The sequence below is a fragment of the Atractosteus spatula genome, chromosome 2 (genome assembly GCF_055471065.1).
Source record: "Atractosteus spatula isolate fAtrSpa1 chromosome 2, fAtrSpa1.hap1, whole genome shotgun sequence".
In the NCBI taxonomy this organism is placed as follows: Eukaryota; Metazoa; Chordata; class Actinopteri; order Semionotiformes; family Lepisosteidae; genus Atractosteus; species Atractosteus spatula.
In genome coordinates, this window is record NC_142707.1 from 66,012,461 (window position 1) to 66,031,583 (window position 19,123).

The window sequence follows — 19,123 nt, forward strand, 5'->3', positions numbered from 1 at the left end:
GGTCAGCCATTTATACTGCACCCCTAGAACAGTTTGGGTTAAGGGCCTCACTCAGGGGCCCAAGGGAGTAGGATTCCTCTGCCAGCCGCGGGATACGAACCAGCAACTTTCCAGCCACAGGCGCAGATCCTGAGCCACAGAGCCACTGCACTGCCCACATATTACAGCATGTGTCCATGTTTACCAACACACTAATGCTGTCAACATGTAGCACAGGCACTGGATGTCAAGGAATCAATGGCTTTTTTTTCCAGATTTAGAATCATGATGCTAAAAGCTTGATTTCTGCCAAAACTGTGGAATGCAAATGTTAATTGTGTATCACATCCAAAGATTCATCAAAAGAATAGGAACTGTTTTATATGTTCTATTGTTTTGTTTTTAAAAAAATGCATTACACTTTTGCATTGTAACAAAAGGAAAGCGCTTCACTCATTGAACTGCGACCATGAATCATTTCATGAACCTTTTGGTGTTCACACTTCACTTCCTGTCTCACAGGAGCAAGGTGAGAAAAAGGGATTTTATTAATTATAGTTCAGAAACGAATGCAGAATCTTCCCTTTATTCTCTGAAACTGAAATCCCTTGCAGAAGACATGCTCAGGCCTTAAGACAGGAATTCACAGAATCTGTAACCTGGTACCTGGTAAAAAGCAAGTCTCACAGATGTACAGCTTGTATTTTTACCAAGAGGAGCCACAATCCACTAGACTTTCACAGTAGATCTCTGGTCATCAGTCCTGCTGTCAGTAAGCTCAATTCATGTACCTATGTCATGTTGTACATACCTATGAACACCCCCCCCCCGAAGAAGGCTCCACAGCCAAATGGTTGTGTGTTTCTTCTCTTTTCAGCAGGAAATAAACCTTTTAATTGTTCCTTTGCAGTCTCCGCATGCTGACACAGCTCCCTACCCGAACTACTATAACTATGTACTGTATGTACCTTTTCAATAAAATGGTCAGTGCACCTGCTTTAAGAAAAGCTTTCTGGATGCTATTGGTAACTTGGTGAGGCCATTATGCTGGTCCCCATGACTGATAAATAGAGGAATAGACCAGGAGGAGAGGACAGGAATAAATCATCAACCATCCTCCTTATTGTAACAACATTGTGCTGTGAGAGTCCTTGTTCGAATCAGACTCAAAGGCACATTCTGTCCAGGTGGGCTAAGCTCTGCAAGAGCCCTGGACTTGCGACTTATTATTTAATCAACTTTTTTATCTTGTCCATTTTCTTACCTCTTCATCCAGTACAGGGGCAGGAGGGAGCCAGCAATGGGCACAAGGACACAATACTCCCAGACTGGACACCAGTTCATCACAGGAGACACACACACAGACAAGCTCACACTTACCCCTGGTGATGAAACTATTCATCAATAATTGGCCCAATTTACTCAGAAGCCAATTAACCTGCCAGTATAGCCTTGGACTGTGGGAGGTTGCCCACGCAAACATGGGGAGGACATACAAGCTCCACACAGACAGCACCCCAGGAACTGTACCCAGGGTCCCATGATGCAAGGCAGCAATACTAACCACTGCACCAACAAGCTCTCCGTTTTCCATTGTAGTGATTCGGTAATTCAAATGCCATTTACTGTGGAATTAAGCTAAAAAGGTCTCTTCTATGTTAGTGACGCCTTGATTAGAACAGGGCAATTGGCTCCCAGTTACTTGCGAGCATGTTTAGAGATGGACATTACGTCCTGGACAGGATCTGCGTCTCTTTAACTGGAGGCAGCTTTTCCCTTTGCCTTGTATAAACTGGTTTACTGGTAAGATTTTAGGGGCTGAATGCTGGAGTTTTTTGGGTCTGTAGAAGACAGAATACCTGTTAACAGTAGTGAAACCTTAAGTATTGTTCCTTTATGTTTTGTTAATAAATATTTGTCCTGTCCAAGCTGAGCGCCTGGCCATTACTCTATCATCAAACAGCGTTGGAAAACACAGTGACACAGGTGCCAAGGGGCATTCAGGGGTGGAAATATTAATGTTAATAAAGCCACTGTCAGGAACCAATTCTTATGTGATTTTTATCCACTAACCCCCTTCAACATATTGTGGAGCGCCACACAAAGACAGCCCTCTGCCTGTGTGATTGCAGCAGCTCGTCTTGCCTTAGTGGGCAGTATGGAGTGTCTGTTGCGAATGTGGACACTGGCTGTCTGTTGGTTGCTGTAGAGGTTTTGTATTAGGGTGTCAATGTGTACAAGTCAAATTCCATTTTCTTTGTTACACCACATATGCTGTTCTGTCTGGGTGACATTTCTACATCGGAGTAATGGATTGGAATAGAATGAATCTTGGACAGCTCTTGTTAGCTCAGGAACGATAATTCCCTACGTGAACACGTGACCAACGTCCCGCATCTCGTCCGCGTAACCCGCGTTCATTTGTGACGATTTTCTTACCACTTAGGAAATGTCTACAGAACGTCTTCTCATCGTTTGCAGCTGGGAGTTGGTTTATTCAGTTCTGGAAACGATTAGGAATAACACGAGTGCATAAAAAAAAAAGCTTTCTTGTGGAGAAAAGTTAAAAACTTGTACTTCCTGTTCTTTATTATTTGTTTCTCACTTTGGTCTTCAGAACTTCAGATTCTGATATCATATACAATAACATAGCAGAAACTTACAGGTGCTGTGAAATAGTCGTTTACAGTAAATATACACATTTCCTTAGTGGTAATAACTGGCGATATGCACTGTCTAAATATTCTTTGAGTGATGACAAAGTCCTTACATATTTACCTGCAAACAAAATGCCCCCTGAACTGACTCTCTCCAATACAGTCGTCTTTTCTGTGACCACTACCGAGAAAGCATTCAAGAACACTCATCACAGTGCTTAACAAGATTTAATGTACATTTATTCTTAACATGTGGAACATATAGTATAAAGATTTTATACTGAATAAATGATATTCGTTGAGCCAGAGGAAAAAGGAGGAATTTACATCAAATCTGTTCTGCTTTTGTTGTCTGAACTACATTATCAGAAATACAAATATGCTGATTTGTTTCACTGAAAAAAAATCTTTGAAGTCTGTTCTTATTCTTTCCTTTATAACCATTTGCTGTAACCACCAAGACCTAATCACTTCCACATCTGCTTAAAGGAAGCAATTATTGTGATCAGCTGTTCTCCTTAGAACAGAGCAACTTTTTACATACAGGAACTTTTACCCTCAGTAGAAGATATGACCCGAATAACAAAATATTTATAATAATAACATTAATAATAATTATAATAATTAAAAACTACCATCACTTTGTAGTTACCACATCTTTGAGAAAGAAAATAACGTACTAACCAAAAATACAAAGAAAAAAATATGAGGGTATGTTCAATGTACAACTTCTATATACATGTCAGCCCACAGGCAATATAGAAAATAAAATAAACATAATACAAGTATTAAAGAAGCTGTTGTTTTGTGGAAGGTTCAGGTTTATCAAGGTGTTGCTATGACAGTGCTAAAGTGGAAGGAAATCAGATTTTACCTCACCGTTTAAACGAGTTTTTTTTTTGCTGATTAGCTAATGCAACACTGTTCCCCGGTGGTCAAACTCATGTATTGCATGATATAAAAAAAAATTCCCATCTCTGAGCCTCTCTCCCCCAGCCTCCAAGCCTATTTCAAACCACATTCTATTGCACGGTTCAGTCAGAGATGGACACATTTCATCATCCTCAGTAAAATCAGTGACTGTTTTCATCGAGTGGCATGAGAACGTCGTCGTACGACGTTTTCCATAATTTAAATAAGTCCATGAATCCACTTCCCAAAAACCCAAAGAAAAGAGAGAAATCGGTATGAACAGAGCCAGAAAACCTCTTGAACAGTTCAAAAGAGCAAGGGAAGAAAGAGACACCTTCTCCAAAAAAATGAGACATCAGCTTTGGTTAACACAAAACAAAATAAAAATATTTAAAACACGTGAAACGGCAAGTATTAAATATTTGTATTAAAATTATTTTTTCTTTTTCTCCAAATTCCAAAAGGAAATAATGAATAGGGCAAGAGAGCGGGGCGGGGGGGGGGGGGGTTGGAGGAGGGAGAGAAAAAAAAACAAGAACGAAAAAAAGACTTTTTTTTCTTTTTTTTCCTTATTTAAATAAAAATAGAAAACCGCCGCTCATTCTGCAAACCCCAGCCCCCCCCACCTCGTCTCGCGTCGACGTCGGCCCCGCCCCGCCTCCTGTCATAACTGGCCTATGTGAAAGAGTACTTCGCAGATGACCGCTGCCACCGCCGAGTTCAGCACGGAGGAGATGGAGATGTCGAGCAGCCGGCCCTCGAAGAGCACGAACTCCGAGCGGTTCTCCTCCACCCGGGCCATGGCCAGCAGGGCCTTGGCCGCCCGGCACATCATGTTGACGCTGGGGGGCTCCATGGGCGGGGGCGCCAGGTGGTGGAGGCCGTGCTGGCTCTGCTGGTACTGAGCCATGGTCACCCCGTCCTCCAGGAAGCCGATCAGGTTTCCGACGCTGCCCTTCTGGACCGCGATGGCCCGCGCCGCCAGGGTGGCGCCCTGCGCCAGGTTGGACAGGACGGCCACCGCCATCTCCCGGTACACCTGCACCTTCCGCTCGCCGACGTACCTCAGCAGCGTGGCGTAGAGCTTCTCCTGCCGGCTGAAGGGCGGCGTGGCCAGCAGGAGGTCCACGTTGCCGTCCTGGATGCTCAGCTTGCACAGGGTCTCCAGCACCAGTCTCTGGGGGGTGAGGCTGGAGCTCGGCCCCGCCAGGGGGAAGGGGTCCTGGGCCTCGGCCGACGGGCACACCATCCAGTGCAGGAGGCCGTCCAGGATGGGCAGGCAGATGCTCTCCGGGTAGACGGACAGGTCCAGCTGGCCGGCGATGTTGGCCAGCGTGACGAGGGTGTTCTCCCGGAGGGCGGACAGGCAGTCCCACCACCACTCGTCCTTGCTGCAGGCCAGGCCCCGGTCCTGCTCCTCCTCCTTCTCGTAGGTCTGGGGCGCCCTCTTCCTCTCGGGGTGCTCGTGCCGCAGCAGGACCAGCTTGCCCAGGATGAGCACAAGCCCCGGGTGCCGGGACATCTCGGCGTCGTTGCCCGGCACGAAGGACAGGCTGCGCACGATGTTGGACACGCACACGCAGCGCCTGGTCAGCGAGTCCTGCCAGCTGGCTACAGTGGACAGGGGAGCCTCGTCCAGAGTCCTGGGCTCGTCCTCCAGGAGTCTGATGTTACAGTGGCTCTTGGCGTGGTGGATCCTGAAGGGGAAGGTGCCGGCGCGCGCAGGGAACGGATCGTCTTCCGGGAGGGCCCCGGCCCGGGTGCAGAGCACGTCGTCGATGGTGGCCATGATGCGCTTCTCGGGCTCTTCCGGCGCGCTGCCCTCCTCCTCCTCCTCCTCCTCCGTTTCGGCCCGCCCCCTCGTCCTGGGCTCGGGGCGTGAGCTCTCCGGGCAGCCGGGGCGCCTCCTCTGCGCGGACAGCTCCATCTTGCTCTCGAAGTGGGTCTGGATGTGCTCGGTGGAGTCCCCGCCGCCGACCTGCCAGTGCAGCAGGCCGCTGTGGAACTCCTGGGCCTGGCCCAGCTGGTCGGAGCGGTCCACCACGAAGTCGTCCTCCCTCTTCACCACCTTCACCGGCAGCCTGTCGAACCTGCTGGCCTGCTTCGGCTTCTCCTCCGCGACGTGGGGGGGCTCCTCCTCCTCTTCCTCCTCGGGAGCACCCTGGCCCTCCTGGGGCCCCGCGCTCGCCTCCTTCTCCGCCACCTCGGGCCGCGGCGCCTCCGGCGGCTCGGGCCCCTCCTCCTCCTCGCACAGCGCCTCCTCTTGGTCCGCCTCCGCCTCCGCCCCCTCGTCCTCCGACTCGCCTGCCCCCTCGCTGGAGGGGAGGTCCTCCTTTTTGCTAGACGGCGGCTCGAGGAGAGTCTTTTGGCCGACCGAGCCGACTTCGTACTCCTTTAAGATGCCGAAGATTTCGATCAAGCACCTCCGGAAGTATTCCACTATGAGTTCTAGGAATCCAGGCAACTGAAAGGAGGAAAGGTATTTTAATTCATCTCTTCACACAATATGACAAATTAAGGTGAGCAAGACATAAAAACCGACTCATATTCAGACTTCTAATAAGGTATACAGGAACCCATCAACCTAAATGTGAAATGAGAATGTCATAAATCATTATCTTAAAACAAAAAAAAACATTTATGAACAGTACTGCCCATGGTACAAATCAAAAACGTGGAAGAGCAAACTTAAAAAAAAACAACAGTTGGGCAATCTAATTTTTGTAGTAATAAACTGAAAAGACTTTTTTTTTAATGAAACACGCCAGTCTATAAGACCTACTGACAGCTGTTCGATGCCAAAATAATTCAAGTTTACATTGAGAACTAGCAGTCTTCTCAGAAGGTGGAACGCACTTTGGATTTTCATTTCTGTCATGTTTTAAAAATTACTAATCAGATCAGATGTGGGATAATTCATCTTATCACAAATGCAAACACATAATTCTCACGAGGCAAGCAGCAAGCAAATTTCACAGCTCTACCGGGAGCCCGATCAGAGTGGGCTGACGATACGTGAAATTTGCACAAGCAGCCCCATCTTTCCTCATAATCAGGCTATGTATATTTATATATTTATTTTCGAGGGAGAAAAGATTTCGTTTCAACACACTGTGTAGGCAATGGAATTTCTTACTTCCAACAAATTCATTCAGTTATTTCGAAGGTCCTAATATACTGTATCTGTCTTGGTTCTGCATCGTTGGTGTCAGCAGTGAAAATAAAAGCCCTGCAGTTTGGCAGTGCTGAACCAGATAGGCACTACTGCGCCTCCTGAGGTATACCTGAGCACCCTGGACTTTCAGGCACTTTCACAGAGGCAGTAGAGACCACCTCCCGTCAACAGGAAGCACAGGGGCTTCTGGGTTATGTCTCATCCGTGCTTTAACTTGCAGGTGTGGTGGACGGGGAGGAGTGGGTTTTGAAAAAAAACGCAAGAAGGGTTTTGGGGATCGAATGGATCATCACAAGCACAAAAACCTCCAACATGAAACCTTCCAAGCTTTTAAACAAGCACCCACTCCTTCTTGGCGAAACGTACTACTTTGTTCGTAACAACAGTCCTAAGACCCTCCTTAAGAATAGCATGTGGCCTGTTATTCTTTCTGAAAGGGTCCTAACACTTCATTTTATGGTTGACTCTCATCTCCCAAAACCATTTCTTCAGTATGAAGTATATATAACCGTTTCTTTGATATGAACCAAAACTGGACACGTAAACTGCTGTATATCTGCAAATTTCTCTCATTTCTACTTGAATAGAAGTGAAGAACCCAGTGGTCTCTCCCTCACGTTGTGCTGCGGCGGAAGCATTTGTAAAGACACCTCCTGCACTTGATCATCAGGGTGTTACGGGTATTTCAGCGGCTGCAGCCATGCAAACACAGCTTTGTCCCCGGTTCTCCTCCTCTGCAGCACCTAATCGATCAGACTGGCTCAATCGTGAACAAATCCCTATTTTCAGACAGTGAGAATCGGAGCAACTGCTTGATTTCTTCTTTGAAGAAAATCAGAACCAAAGACTTGAGAACCAGTGGCGTTCAGTGAGAAAACAACACTGCTCCGAGAGGTGATGCGGTTCCTGGCATATTCATTTCCTTGGCTGCAGCTGCAGCGAAGCTTCGATTTTGCTCTCGGTTCAGAAGTGACCCAAAAGTGAGATGTGACGAGCTTACCAGCAAAACTCAGCCCACACGGGGCTCTGCTGAGATTGACCTCCAATGTCTACAAACCTATTTGGCAAATTACTGTCTGTTTGCATTGTGACAATCCATACATCTAAGCACAATGAGCGTGCTGTAAACAGTGCTCAATTGAGGTAATTAGTTCTCACCTTTTCTTTCCACATCCATGAAATCAAACTCTCACAGGCGCACGGTTGTTACCATGTGCTTCACACTGTCACCTTAAAGTTCGGTTAAGACACTCCTTTAAAGCGCCAATCTTTCGTTCCTCAACCTCCTGCTGTTCTAGTCTGGGGGAGTGTTCAGCTTCAGGCAATCGAGACTCACAACATGGAGGAGAATCATAAGAACTTCATTTTTAGCGTAACGTGAAGATTTGCCATTGGATATCAATTTGACCAATGTAAGGTATTGTGTTGGTTGCCATTGGATATTTGGCAGGGGGGTCACACTGGGACTGCGAGTGTCCGTTGGTGAAGCAGCACGTTGCCCTGGTAACGGGGGAGGCAGACGGATCAGGCAGTACCCAGAATTCCCTGAGGAAACATTTGGTCCTGGATCTTCTGTTCTGTTTCGGGATTAGCCCTCCTTGTGCTAGAAGAAGGCTTAATAACTTCACACCCCTATTTTCCATTATAAACTCATCCTCCCCAGAGAAGATTATTGTCTGGGCCCGAGCTCTGGATTGATACATTCAATTTACTGTGAAAGCAGGAAGCACATGGGATTTAAGGTTCCAGATTCGCTCAGATAAGATAAGAACTTTTTTTTTTCCTGCTTTTATTTCTCCTGCTATGACTACGGACTGGAAGAGACTGCAGCTGAACTCTTTTAAATCATTACAGACAACCAAAAACGTTTCTAAAGGAAAGGAAGGAAAGGAAAACAGTGTTTTTTTAACATTTATTGTGTTTAATTGTTAATTCTGTTAATTATTTTTTCTGTATTTACACTCTGTATGGTTCACTGTTAAGACTAATATTTTTATGTGGCTTACCTTGCGTATCGTTTTTCTGCTGTAAAGCAACAACATTGGACAAAAGAATCGACTGTTAAAACGTCGGACACACATTTTCATGTAGCTCATCGTTAATGGTGTCAGTACCTTGGGTGAGGGGGATTTGTACTTTAAAAGGAGGGTGCAGAAAGAAAGGTTGGAGAACAACCGCTGTAACTAAATCGAAAGACCGAAATCAGTTCAATCAAATAAACCGACAGCCTTTTCTCCTCAAGTCTTTGAACTCAGGAATTAAAGCTAAAAAAAAATCTGAACCCCAGCAGATGGTTCACCGATAAGGGCTTACTACTGTTATACTGCAAGGGGTCTCTGCCCTTGCCGCTCATACCTGTGAGAGGTTAAAAGAGGCGACTGTGCAGTCGTCGTACAAGAGGATGTTGATGGTGTCCAGAGCCCAGGTGCTCTCAGCCAGGAGGCCAGACTTCAGAGACATCATGACCCTCCATGCCTCTGGGGTCCCTGACAGGGAGGAGAGGAACAAGGCAGAGGGGCGTCAGTCCACGCTCTGAGCTTTTCTCTGCGGCTGCATTTTCGACGTGAACTGATTCTGTTTGTGTATTAAACCACAGTACCAGCAGCTGCTTGAACGTTAAAACCTCAACCGCACATGTCTGAGACTCAGGAGTGTGCAGAACCTGAACCTGAAGTGGTCAGTGCCAGATTTCCCATGAGGCACTGCAGGCACAGAGCTTAGGGCCCATGAAGGAGGGAAACACTAGTGAGTAACGAAAAACGAGCTGAAACAACATGCTTGCGATCGACTCTAGGTGCTCCAAATCAATCATCACACGCTCTCTAGCGGCTGTTCTGGAAACCAGAAGTATCTAAGTGATGGTCGCTCGACTCGCTCCATCAATCACGTGGTTTAGCATGAGATACAGTGCATCATGTCAATCGACGGAATTCAATTGGCGATTACCCCTCTTTTTGCATGTTTTGGAGTGAAAGTGCCCAGGGCCTATGAACACCAAAATCCGACCCTGGAAGTGGCTGTCCTTCTTGAGTCGCTGTTACCACTGTGGAGTAGCAGACAGAACTAGCTCTGTGTATTCAACACAACAAGACCTCTGGATCAGCAACTGATGCACGATTACCAGTGAAGGAAAAGAAGAGCCTGTTTAACAGTTAATAGCTAAAGAACCTTAGGATCTCATGCAGTTTCCTGAAACAAGTCAGGATACGGGCTTCAAGATCATTGCATCATATCCTATTCTATACTCAGACAGCCTTTTGGGTGAAGATGACCACCTGTGCTCTTCGATGCTCTTCCACATAGATTCCTATCGAGAACTCAGGTTTGTCAGGACCAGAAATATAAATATACATATCCAGAAGTCATCTTTTTCCAGGACTACAGGACCAAGTTTTAAAAATAATGAAATTTATCAGACAACAAAGTTGCACAGAATATTTGGGAATACCACAAGTCATCAAAAACAGGACAATTTTTAGCTTTCGGTAATATCTAATTCCTGGTACAGAGTTGATAATAATTGCATTTTATATACTGGATTATTGTTGTATCACTGGCTTCCTAAACATGGACATTTGGAGACATTAGATAAATATAAGTATTTGCGAACTGTTCTGGACTTCAAGGTAAAATTTTGAGGCAAATGTTGGTTTTTTGTGGCTATTTTTAGAAAAGTGCCACAGCGTTTATTTTTCTTAAGGGAGCTCAAACATTTTCAGGTTGATCATTCATTGCTGATCATATTCGATCAGTCTGTGACTGAATCTGCTTTAACTTTTGCTGGTGTGGGAATCTAAACCTGTGGATTAAGAACGACCTGGGCTTGTTCAGACTCTCTCAGGAAGTCACTGGATCTGATCCTTTGACTCTTATCCATGACGACGAGTTACACAAGTCTTGCGTAAAGCATGTTCAATCCTAGAAAACCCTTCACAGGGTCCAGTCACTGCCCTCAGAACGCAGGCACGGATTTCCCACTGTGCACAGTGTGTGAACATCGTGTACTGCCTGTGGTTTGTCTTTCCATGGCCTGCTGCCGTCAAACAAAATAGCCCCTCGGGGATGATAAAGACTCTCTTTTCCCCTTTCACAACTTCACAGTGGGGAAGAAGACATCCCCTCTCTTGGACCGGATTTGAATCAGCAACGAGTAGGTCTCTATACACCTGGAGAGCACCCCTGAGCACAGCTGACGGCTCCGCTGTGTTCACTCACTTCACCCCCGAGCGGTTCGGCGCCCCGAAGCAGGGTGGAACCGCTTACCATTGTCCTTTGAGGTAATCTTGCGTCTGGGCTTAAGAACGGGCTGTGTGGCCTCCACTGTTCCTGGGGGGAAGGCGATTTCTCGGCGTACTATCGGAGGGGGCTGACTGGGGGGTCCGCTGACCTGCGTGGCTGGGAGGGGTGGTCCCACTTTCTTCATGGCAGGCAGAAAGGGCGTCTTGTTGGGGGACATGCGGGCCTCCATGGAGCGCTGGAAGGACCCCGGACTGGGGGCCCGGGGCATGTGGTTGTGCATGGCGGGGGACGTCTGGTAGGAGGACGGGGGCGGCCGCGTGGTCATGGGGGGCAGCGAGCTGGAGGAGGGGGGCAGGAAGGAGGACTGCCGCTGGCCGACGTGGCCTGGCCACTGGCCGTCCGGGTTCAGCCTCGGCTCGGGGGCCATGAGGTCGTCCCCCCTGCCCAGGGCGGGGTAGGGAGGGACCTGAGAGGAGCCCCCCGGGGCTTGCCTGCCGGGGTAGGGGTAGGGCAGGTCAGTCCGCGAGGGCCACACGTTGGGCTGGGGCCCTTCAGCCGAGCCGGAGGAGGAAGACTGCTGGAGGGGGCCGCTCAGCATCTGGGAGGACATGCCATGCTGCTGGGCGGGCTGGGGGGGCGTGTGCCCCGAAGTCTGCATCCGGTCGCGGCTGTAAGGGTAGGGGTACTGGCTCTGCAGGGGCCGCCGCTCGGGCCCCGAGTAGCCACTGCCGTACTGCCCGTACATGTCCGGCTGCTGGCCGCCATACGGCACGTTGTAGACGTCGCCTTCGTGGCGCTTGGCTGCAGGGCCGTACATGCCATCCATGGGACGCTTGTAAGCCTGGGGGAAAGAGAAGCCACAGTGAGGGCAGGCCACAGGGATTTCAGGTTTGTACCTGTACCTCTGTAGGAAATATCTCACAGTGGGTGAAGGCAAGTTCGGGCCCTCGAGACAACCGGGAGCCAGTAGGTGTGTTTCTGACCGCGAATACAGTACGTGTAACGCCTTGTGGAGAGGGTCTTTGTGAACTTACGTGCTGAAGTTGCAGTATTTTATAAGGTGGACATACAGAACTGAACTGTACTGGAATGGGAGAATGCTGGACACAAGGGCTACCGTGTAATTCTATACTGTGTTACACAGGACAGTGTGCTATTCAATTGGATTAAAAGAAGTGGGACTTTGACAGGGAAGAGGAAGAGGAGCGTGATCCTGGAAAGCACAGGGAAGCATGATGGGTAACAGACAAATATTTAAGGACCGTTCTAGGTTTAATCGCTTGGGGAAAAATACACCGAGCATCTCTGTGTGCTCCCATGCGCATGAAATAAATACGTCTTTTAAACTTCTGAGACTGGCTCCTGACTCCTGTCTTCTAAGGGGAAGCGGAAACATCTCTCCCAACAACCTGGGCCCGACGGGCGGAAGAAAAACAAGGAGGGCGCCCCCTTCACCTGCTGCTGAGGGAACATCCCCGGCTGGTGCGCGCCGTAGGGCATCTGCGCCGCAGGAGGGCCCTGCCCGGGGTACTGCTGCCCGTAGGGCTCGTGCCTGTGGAGAAGCACAGACAGCACAGGCCCTCAGCACCGGCCGGCCCCCAGCCCACGAGGTGGGGGGGGCACGAGCGCGGCTCGGCCGAGCCCAGCACAAACACACACATCACTCGCGCCCGCCATTACAGGCCACTCAATCTCCAGCGGACGCTGAACAAACGATACACATTCGCAGTATATAAAGACGACTACTTTTCTTATTTTCTGGTCTGTGCTGGATGAAGAAGCTTCAGACAGAGTGCATCTCTTCAGGACTGCACGTCTTATATCTGGAAATTTCAGGGTTTTTTTTTCTGCTGCCAGAGTACGGCTACTTTGCTTCAGGAAAGGCTAAAGTAATCCTTTAGAGGCTAGTGGCTCTTGCATCCCCACGAGTGATGAGACATTCTTGTTTATGATTACAGATGTCTCCCAGTACAAGCAGAAGCTGTGTTTTACTGCCGCTTAAACAGTGGAGTCGTCGCTGCTTTCAGCACCAACACAATTCTCAGGGAAGAGGTAGTGTAGTGAAGTCTGTTTCAGGTACTGTACGGGTTTCGGGTGCTGTTATAAAACATTGACACTCGGCATCACCACTGACGAACCTATATGGCAACATGCCAGCCTGGGTGCCTAACCTTTGCTGTGAAGGATATCGGTTGGGCGAGTACATGCTGGGATCGTTGTTAGACGGCACCATGTTACTCTGATTCCCAGGAGGTCCCATACTGCCCTCAGGACCAATCCCATGCTCAGGTCTGAGAGGAACAAAACATACAAAGAAGAAAGTCCATTCAACACTTCACAAATGCACGGATATAATACTTCATTACTGAAGCAGCTACTTTGTTTTTCTTTACGGCTATAGAGTACCCTGTCCAACAATATTAAATCGCACGTACTGTCTTTAAGTGTCTTTAATTTTCTGGACAGGCGTATTCATGCCTCTGCACAGAGATCTCTCCTCTTTTTTGTCTAATTGACCGTTTGTGCGCGTCTTAGAGGACAAGCCCTAACGGTCATGAAATGTCAAATACACCACAGGAAAAAGAGCTCGATGAGAAACATAAAAGATATTTACACCTCCCCTTCTCATCTGCCAACTTTGAACGGTACAGGTTTTTTTTTCCATTTGCTAGTGATGAGAACAGAAGAAATGGTACAAATCAGAAGACAATTCAGCCTATTTAACCTGTGTGGTATTTTGTGGTGAATTGATCCAATCATCTCATCCAGCCTTTTCTTGGATGAAGCCCACGTATCAGTATTCCTCAACATGGCTGGGTAACTTGTTCCACACTCCCACAACCCTTTGGGTAAAGAACTGTCTCCCGTTCCCTGTTTTAAAAATACTTCTATGTAGTTCCCACTCGTGTCCTCTGGTTTTTGGTTCGTATGTCACTCTGAAGAAGTCCTCTAGGTTGACTCTGTCGGTGCCTTTGAGCATTTTGAATACTTGCTCCCTCGCGGTCTTCTGCGCTCAAGATGAAACGCAACAGCACTAGAGCTCACCTCCTCTCGTACCCGGGGCCGTAGGGATATTGCTGGCGATGGCTCATCCCCAGTCCGGACATGGAGCCTGAGGGGGTGCGGCTGTACATGTCTGGCATGCCACTGTTGGGCAGCTGTCCGGGCATAAAGGATTCACTGCTTCCTGGCACTGGGAAGAAATACCACAGGCTTTGGTCAAACACACACGCAGTGTCCTCCAAGACTGAGCTTAACATTGGTCATTTCTTTATGTCCTTCCATCCTCTAAACACTGCACCCAACTAAGGGTCCCAGGACCCTATCTGGAGCCCGGAGCCCAGCAAGCAACGGGCACAAGGCAGGCACAAACGGGTGCTGGACGGGAAGCCAGTTCATCTGAGGGCACACACAGACAAAAACACACACACCAGGGCCAATTTCTCCAGAAGCCAATTCACCTACCAGTATATCTTTGGATTGTGGGAGGAGACCAGAGCACCTGGGGGACAACATACAAACTCCACAAAGACAGCACCCCAGGTCTGGAACTGAACCAGGCCCCCAGTGCTGCGAGGCCGCATTGCTAACCCCTGCGCCACCATGACACCCTCATTTCCTTACGTATGTACAGAAATTTGGATTTAGTCCATTTAAGCCAGTGCCTGCAGCTAAACATGTCTTGTCATCTTAGTTTTTCTTCAATGCCGAAGGTATGGATTTAATACAGGATTCAGACAACTTTTTATTATTGAGTTAGTACCAATATCTGCTAAACCTGGTGCTTAAAAACTGAGATAGACCTGGCCATCAAACTAACTTACCATGAGAGTCTTATTTTCACGCTGATGATCTAAAAAGATCACTGTTTGAACTCTTCTAAAAAAGCTGGTGGAGAGAATCTCTAACCAGTGACAACACAGTTTTAAAAACCCACAAATAAACTATAGGCAGAACAAGGTACAGATTGCCCACTGCATGGCTCCCCTCCAACTCTGTATCGGATAAAGTAGACGGACGGATGGAAAAGCTTATCAGGAAGCTGCTTATTCCCAGAGAGGATGTAGCGTCCTGGAGCCTATCCAGGAAGCACAGAATGCAAGATGGGACTACATCCAGCACGGGACTGCAGTCCGTCTAAGGACACACACATCTAAATGCACAAAGGCGCCCAAGGACAACTGTCTGTGGGAGGTGGGAGGAAACCAGAGCACCTGGAGAAAACCCACGCAGACCTCTAGGGAACATGCAGACTCCACACGGAAGGCATCCCTGTCCAGAATCAAATCTAGGGCCCATGAGGAAGCCCCCACACACGGTCACACCACCCGTGAGAGATGAACAAATATTACACCCCCACTGCCTTTACCCTGCCTTTCCCAGAGCCCCACCCCCGCTCCAAACAACCCCTTCGCTCCTGGGGGTTCACACTTCGTCATCCACTGTCACAAGATTCAGGGGCCACTCTCACGGTCTGCAGGGACCACATTTAAAGAGCTTTTCTAAAATTGATATGAACTAACAAAAAAAAATGCTTTTGTGATAAGAATATCAGATAGCACTTTATTTGAATGTTGCTGCAAAATGGCTTCATAATCTCTTCCTAACTGCAAGACATCACATTATTATCACATGCATAATGCAGTTCTAGTGCTTGATACGATGCATAATACCAATTGCTAGAAACGATGGTGAAATAAATGTCATGCCACTTATGCACACATTATGTTATTGGCACACATCCCCATAAAGCATTATATACATGTACTTGTAACGTTTCGTGTATCATCTGTGAACAGATTATGAAGCCATTATGCAGCAACATTCAAATACATAAAGTGTTACACACTATTTAATAATGAAATATGCACATATGGATACACACGTCTGTCTACATACAGTACACATACAAACCAAGCGAAAGCAAAGAACTAAATACATAACTTGTAGGATAAGCAGCAGTAACAATAATAAAATTACACAAATGAATAAGGACCCAAACAATTTTCAACAATGACTATACACGTCAGACAAGACAAGAGTGTGTGGATTGCTAGGGGTGAGGAGTTACGATATTTTAAGGAGTTACAGTGATCTGTCTGTATTCTCTTCTTGGAACAAGTCCAGATGCTAGGAACTGATTTGATCCTGTATTGTAGGATCACAGTGAGTCTCTCCCATGACACACGTTGAGCGATAGGCCGGATCTGATTTTCAAGCGGAGTCATAGAACTTTATGCAGAAGAGGACTGGTGGTCGTAATGGTGAGAGACAACCAACTAAGCAGATGTCTGTAGAGGGAATGTCACAGCCCTAGATTTACTCATTTGTATTTTCTAATGCTTTTGTGCAAAGAGGCTTGCATTTGCCCAGATGTGTACAGCTGGGTATTTCAGTGGAGCAATGCAGCGTGCAAGGGTTCAACAGCAGTGTCTCGCCTGAGATTCTGACCCGAACCCTGACCACTGTGCTGCACAGATGTCCTAAAATGCAGAGATATTGAGCTGTCAGAACGGGAGGTGTGAGAGCCAAGCTGACACCTTTGAAGGATGTACAATCAGAGCACAGTGTCTCACTGGGTCGTGATGTCAACGTGTCAGGTGGAGTGTCTCACATTTCCTTCCACACCTGGATGGGCAGACAATGGCAGAACACACGACACAGCACTGCTGCTGACAGTGAGCTGCTGGGCTCACATTAAGCACACTGTCTGAGAAACAGCGCCACTCTCTGATAGCCTTCCCCGTGTGGTGGACACTACTCAGTATTTTATAATGGATCAGATGGGCCTTTCTATTGCATCACAGAGAGATTATATTGGCCTAGACCGATATTGGCATCTCTGTCCCACTTTTCTTCTGGAAGCCACATTTCCTCATCCAGGCTGAAGAGTAATGTATAGCCCTAAAATATATGATTAGTTCTCATTAGGTTAGTAATTGTCATGAGATCTTCAGCCAGAGGAGACAGTGACTGCCCCTTTACTCCACAGGAACGACTGTGAGTGAGGCTACAGTATGTCACAGTGTTTTACCTTAGGCTCAGGGTACCTCTTATTGCAGTTAGAAACAGTTTTACCTCCCAAGAATTTATTTTTTGTTCAGTGTTTCTTTTCTACAGCTCTTTACAGGCACAGATGTGTTTTAAAAACATTCATTTCTAAAACCAATGTCTAAATCAATGGGAATACAGTAAATACCTCCCCCTTCCCACCTCCACCCCATTGGGTCTCCAATAAAAAATAAAACTGTCTTTACTTCATGTATGTCATATGGGCTCGTGCAGTAGTTGGACAGGCCAGGAAGCACAACGCAATTGTAGACAAATTACCACAAAATATTACAGCCCAAAACTGCTGCCTCCACCAGATGGCAGCATCATCTCGATCACTAGCAGGCTCCAGACCCAGATGCCTCCTCGACTCACATGGCTCTATGGTTACTGTGACTCATTATCTCTCCGGACAAACTGTTCCTTCTCTTCCCTAACTTTGGAAAACCCACAGAAAACCACAGTTTCTCTCCGTCAGAATCATCTGTTCAGAATGAGAGAAAGCCAAGCACTCCAATAAGAGTCTGATGTTAAAATTGTATTTTATTACTGACATCAAAAGCAGATCAACCATATTATAACCTCACCATAAATAAAGAGGCCCACTGTGTGGTTCTCAGTAAAAAGATGATGCGCTGTCTGTTCTCGGTTATAAATGCCTAAAAGCAATGATCATCTCATGAGTTTATAACTGAGGACTGGCAGGTCTGAACGTCTTACAGCATCTGCGGAGCAGGCTAAGAATCAAGCCCTTTACATTCAGCACCAGCTGCTCCACGAGCCAGAGAGACTTGCCTTTCCTCATGCCTCCGAAAGGGTCCTTGTTGGCCTCAAACTGCATCCTCATCATCACCTCTGGCATGTTCATGCCCTGCTGGAACGGGGCACCGGGCGCCATGGAGTTCTGCTTCTGGAAGGCAGGGTCGCCGATGTCCGAGAAGAGGTCTTGCACGCTCACTCCGCTGTTCCTAGGCAAACACAAAGGCAAGGCCGCGCCGTCAGGCCTCAGTCCCGAGTCTCGGGGACAGCCTCAGCAACTCAAAGGAGAAACTGGACCGTCTGGCACCCTCTCCCCCTTCTCTTCATCTCCGCCCTGCATTTGAAAGGTTCCGGTGCTCGACACCACTGAGCTGTTCGGACAAATGCCTCTTTCCGGCGCTCCGGACAGCGAATTTTGTTTTTTCAGACAAAGAACTGAATGTTGTCAGAACGATACAATGGTATCAAACGGCGACCGAAAAATATTTCTGGGATGCGCTCGAAACAGAGGAAGCATCCAGGGAGGGGGTTTTTTTCCTCTCCACTTTCACCCCTCGAGCTTTCTAAGTCCCGCCTCAACGCGGCCGTCAGGTGTGACAGTTTCTCCCGGCACGCAGCCAGGATGGCAGTTTTAGGAACGGGCTACAAGCCGCACATCGGGTATGAAAAAATGCTTTGCGCAAAGACGGCTATTTTCCATTTCTAAACAAGGAATACAGAACAACCAAGCTGCTGCTGCTGCTGTGGCTATTTGTCTGTTTTCCCTCACCTGGTTTTCTGTTCCAAATGGGGGGAGAAAAAGCTACTGAGTTTTGGAACAGCCTAGCCAATCCACATTAAACTCCAGAAAGGGTTACAATGTTAAGTACCTTTCGACTTAAATGCTCTTGCTGTTGAACAACTATCAATGTGCCTAAAACGGCTTACACTCACGTCACACGACCATGCCAATAAAAGATGATGGCCATCTCATTGCTGTAGAACAGCTCCCCGACTGTCCTCCCCCCAGAGGTGAAAGCTTGGGATTGGGTAGGTTTTGTGCGCTGTTGTAAGCGTGGTTACTGTGTCACTTGTCCACCATGGTCAGCAGAGGGTGGACTGCAGCTGGACGAGTTACCTGCCGCCCTGCAGGGACGTCATCGGTGCGTGAGGCGTGGAGGCCGGCGTGGGGGGCTTCAGGTCCCCCGGCATCTCCGCCATGGAGCTGCTGCTGCTCGACTGGGGGGTCTGGGGGCCTTGCAGAGACCCCGAGTTGGCTAGGAGGGAAGAGAGACGCAGGGCTTGATGGGAGCTGAAACACAGGGGATCTTTCGAGGTCCCGCCCGGCGCCGAAGCCAGACCAAAGCAGAAC

At 47.9% G+C, this 19,123-nt stretch overlaps 1 protein-coding gene across 5 annotated transcripts in view; it reads right to left on the bottom strand.

The window, feature by feature from the left end:
* Window positions 1–2,848: 2,848 nt before the first annotated feature.
* Window positions 2,849–19,123, bottom strand: part of arid1b (AT-rich interaction domain 1B) — a 236,383-nt gene continuing 220,108 nt past the window's right edge. For all 5 annotated transcript variants that reach the window (XM_088933099.1, XM_088933090.1, XM_088933107.1 and 2 more), the window contains 8 exons: window positions 18,890–19,028; window positions 17,809–17,981; window positions 14,008–14,155; window positions 13,134–13,253; window positions 12,418–12,514; window positions 10,987–11,803; window positions 9,079–9,209; window positions 2,849–6,012 (listed from right to left, as the gene is read on the bottom strand). In XM_088933099.1, coding sequence (XP_088789225.1) covers window positions 4,213–6,012; window positions 9,079–9,209; window positions 10,987–11,803; window positions 12,418–12,514; window positions 13,134–13,253; window positions 14,008–14,155; window positions 17,809–17,981; window positions 18,890–19,028 — 3,425 coding nt within the window. In that variant the 3' untranslated portion in view covers window positions 2,849–4,212. The remainder of the gene's footprint in view (window positions 6,013–9,078; window positions 9,210–10,986; window positions 11,804–12,417; window positions 12,515–13,133; window positions 13,254–14,007; window positions 14,156–17,808; window positions 17,982–18,889; window positions 19,029–19,123) is intronic.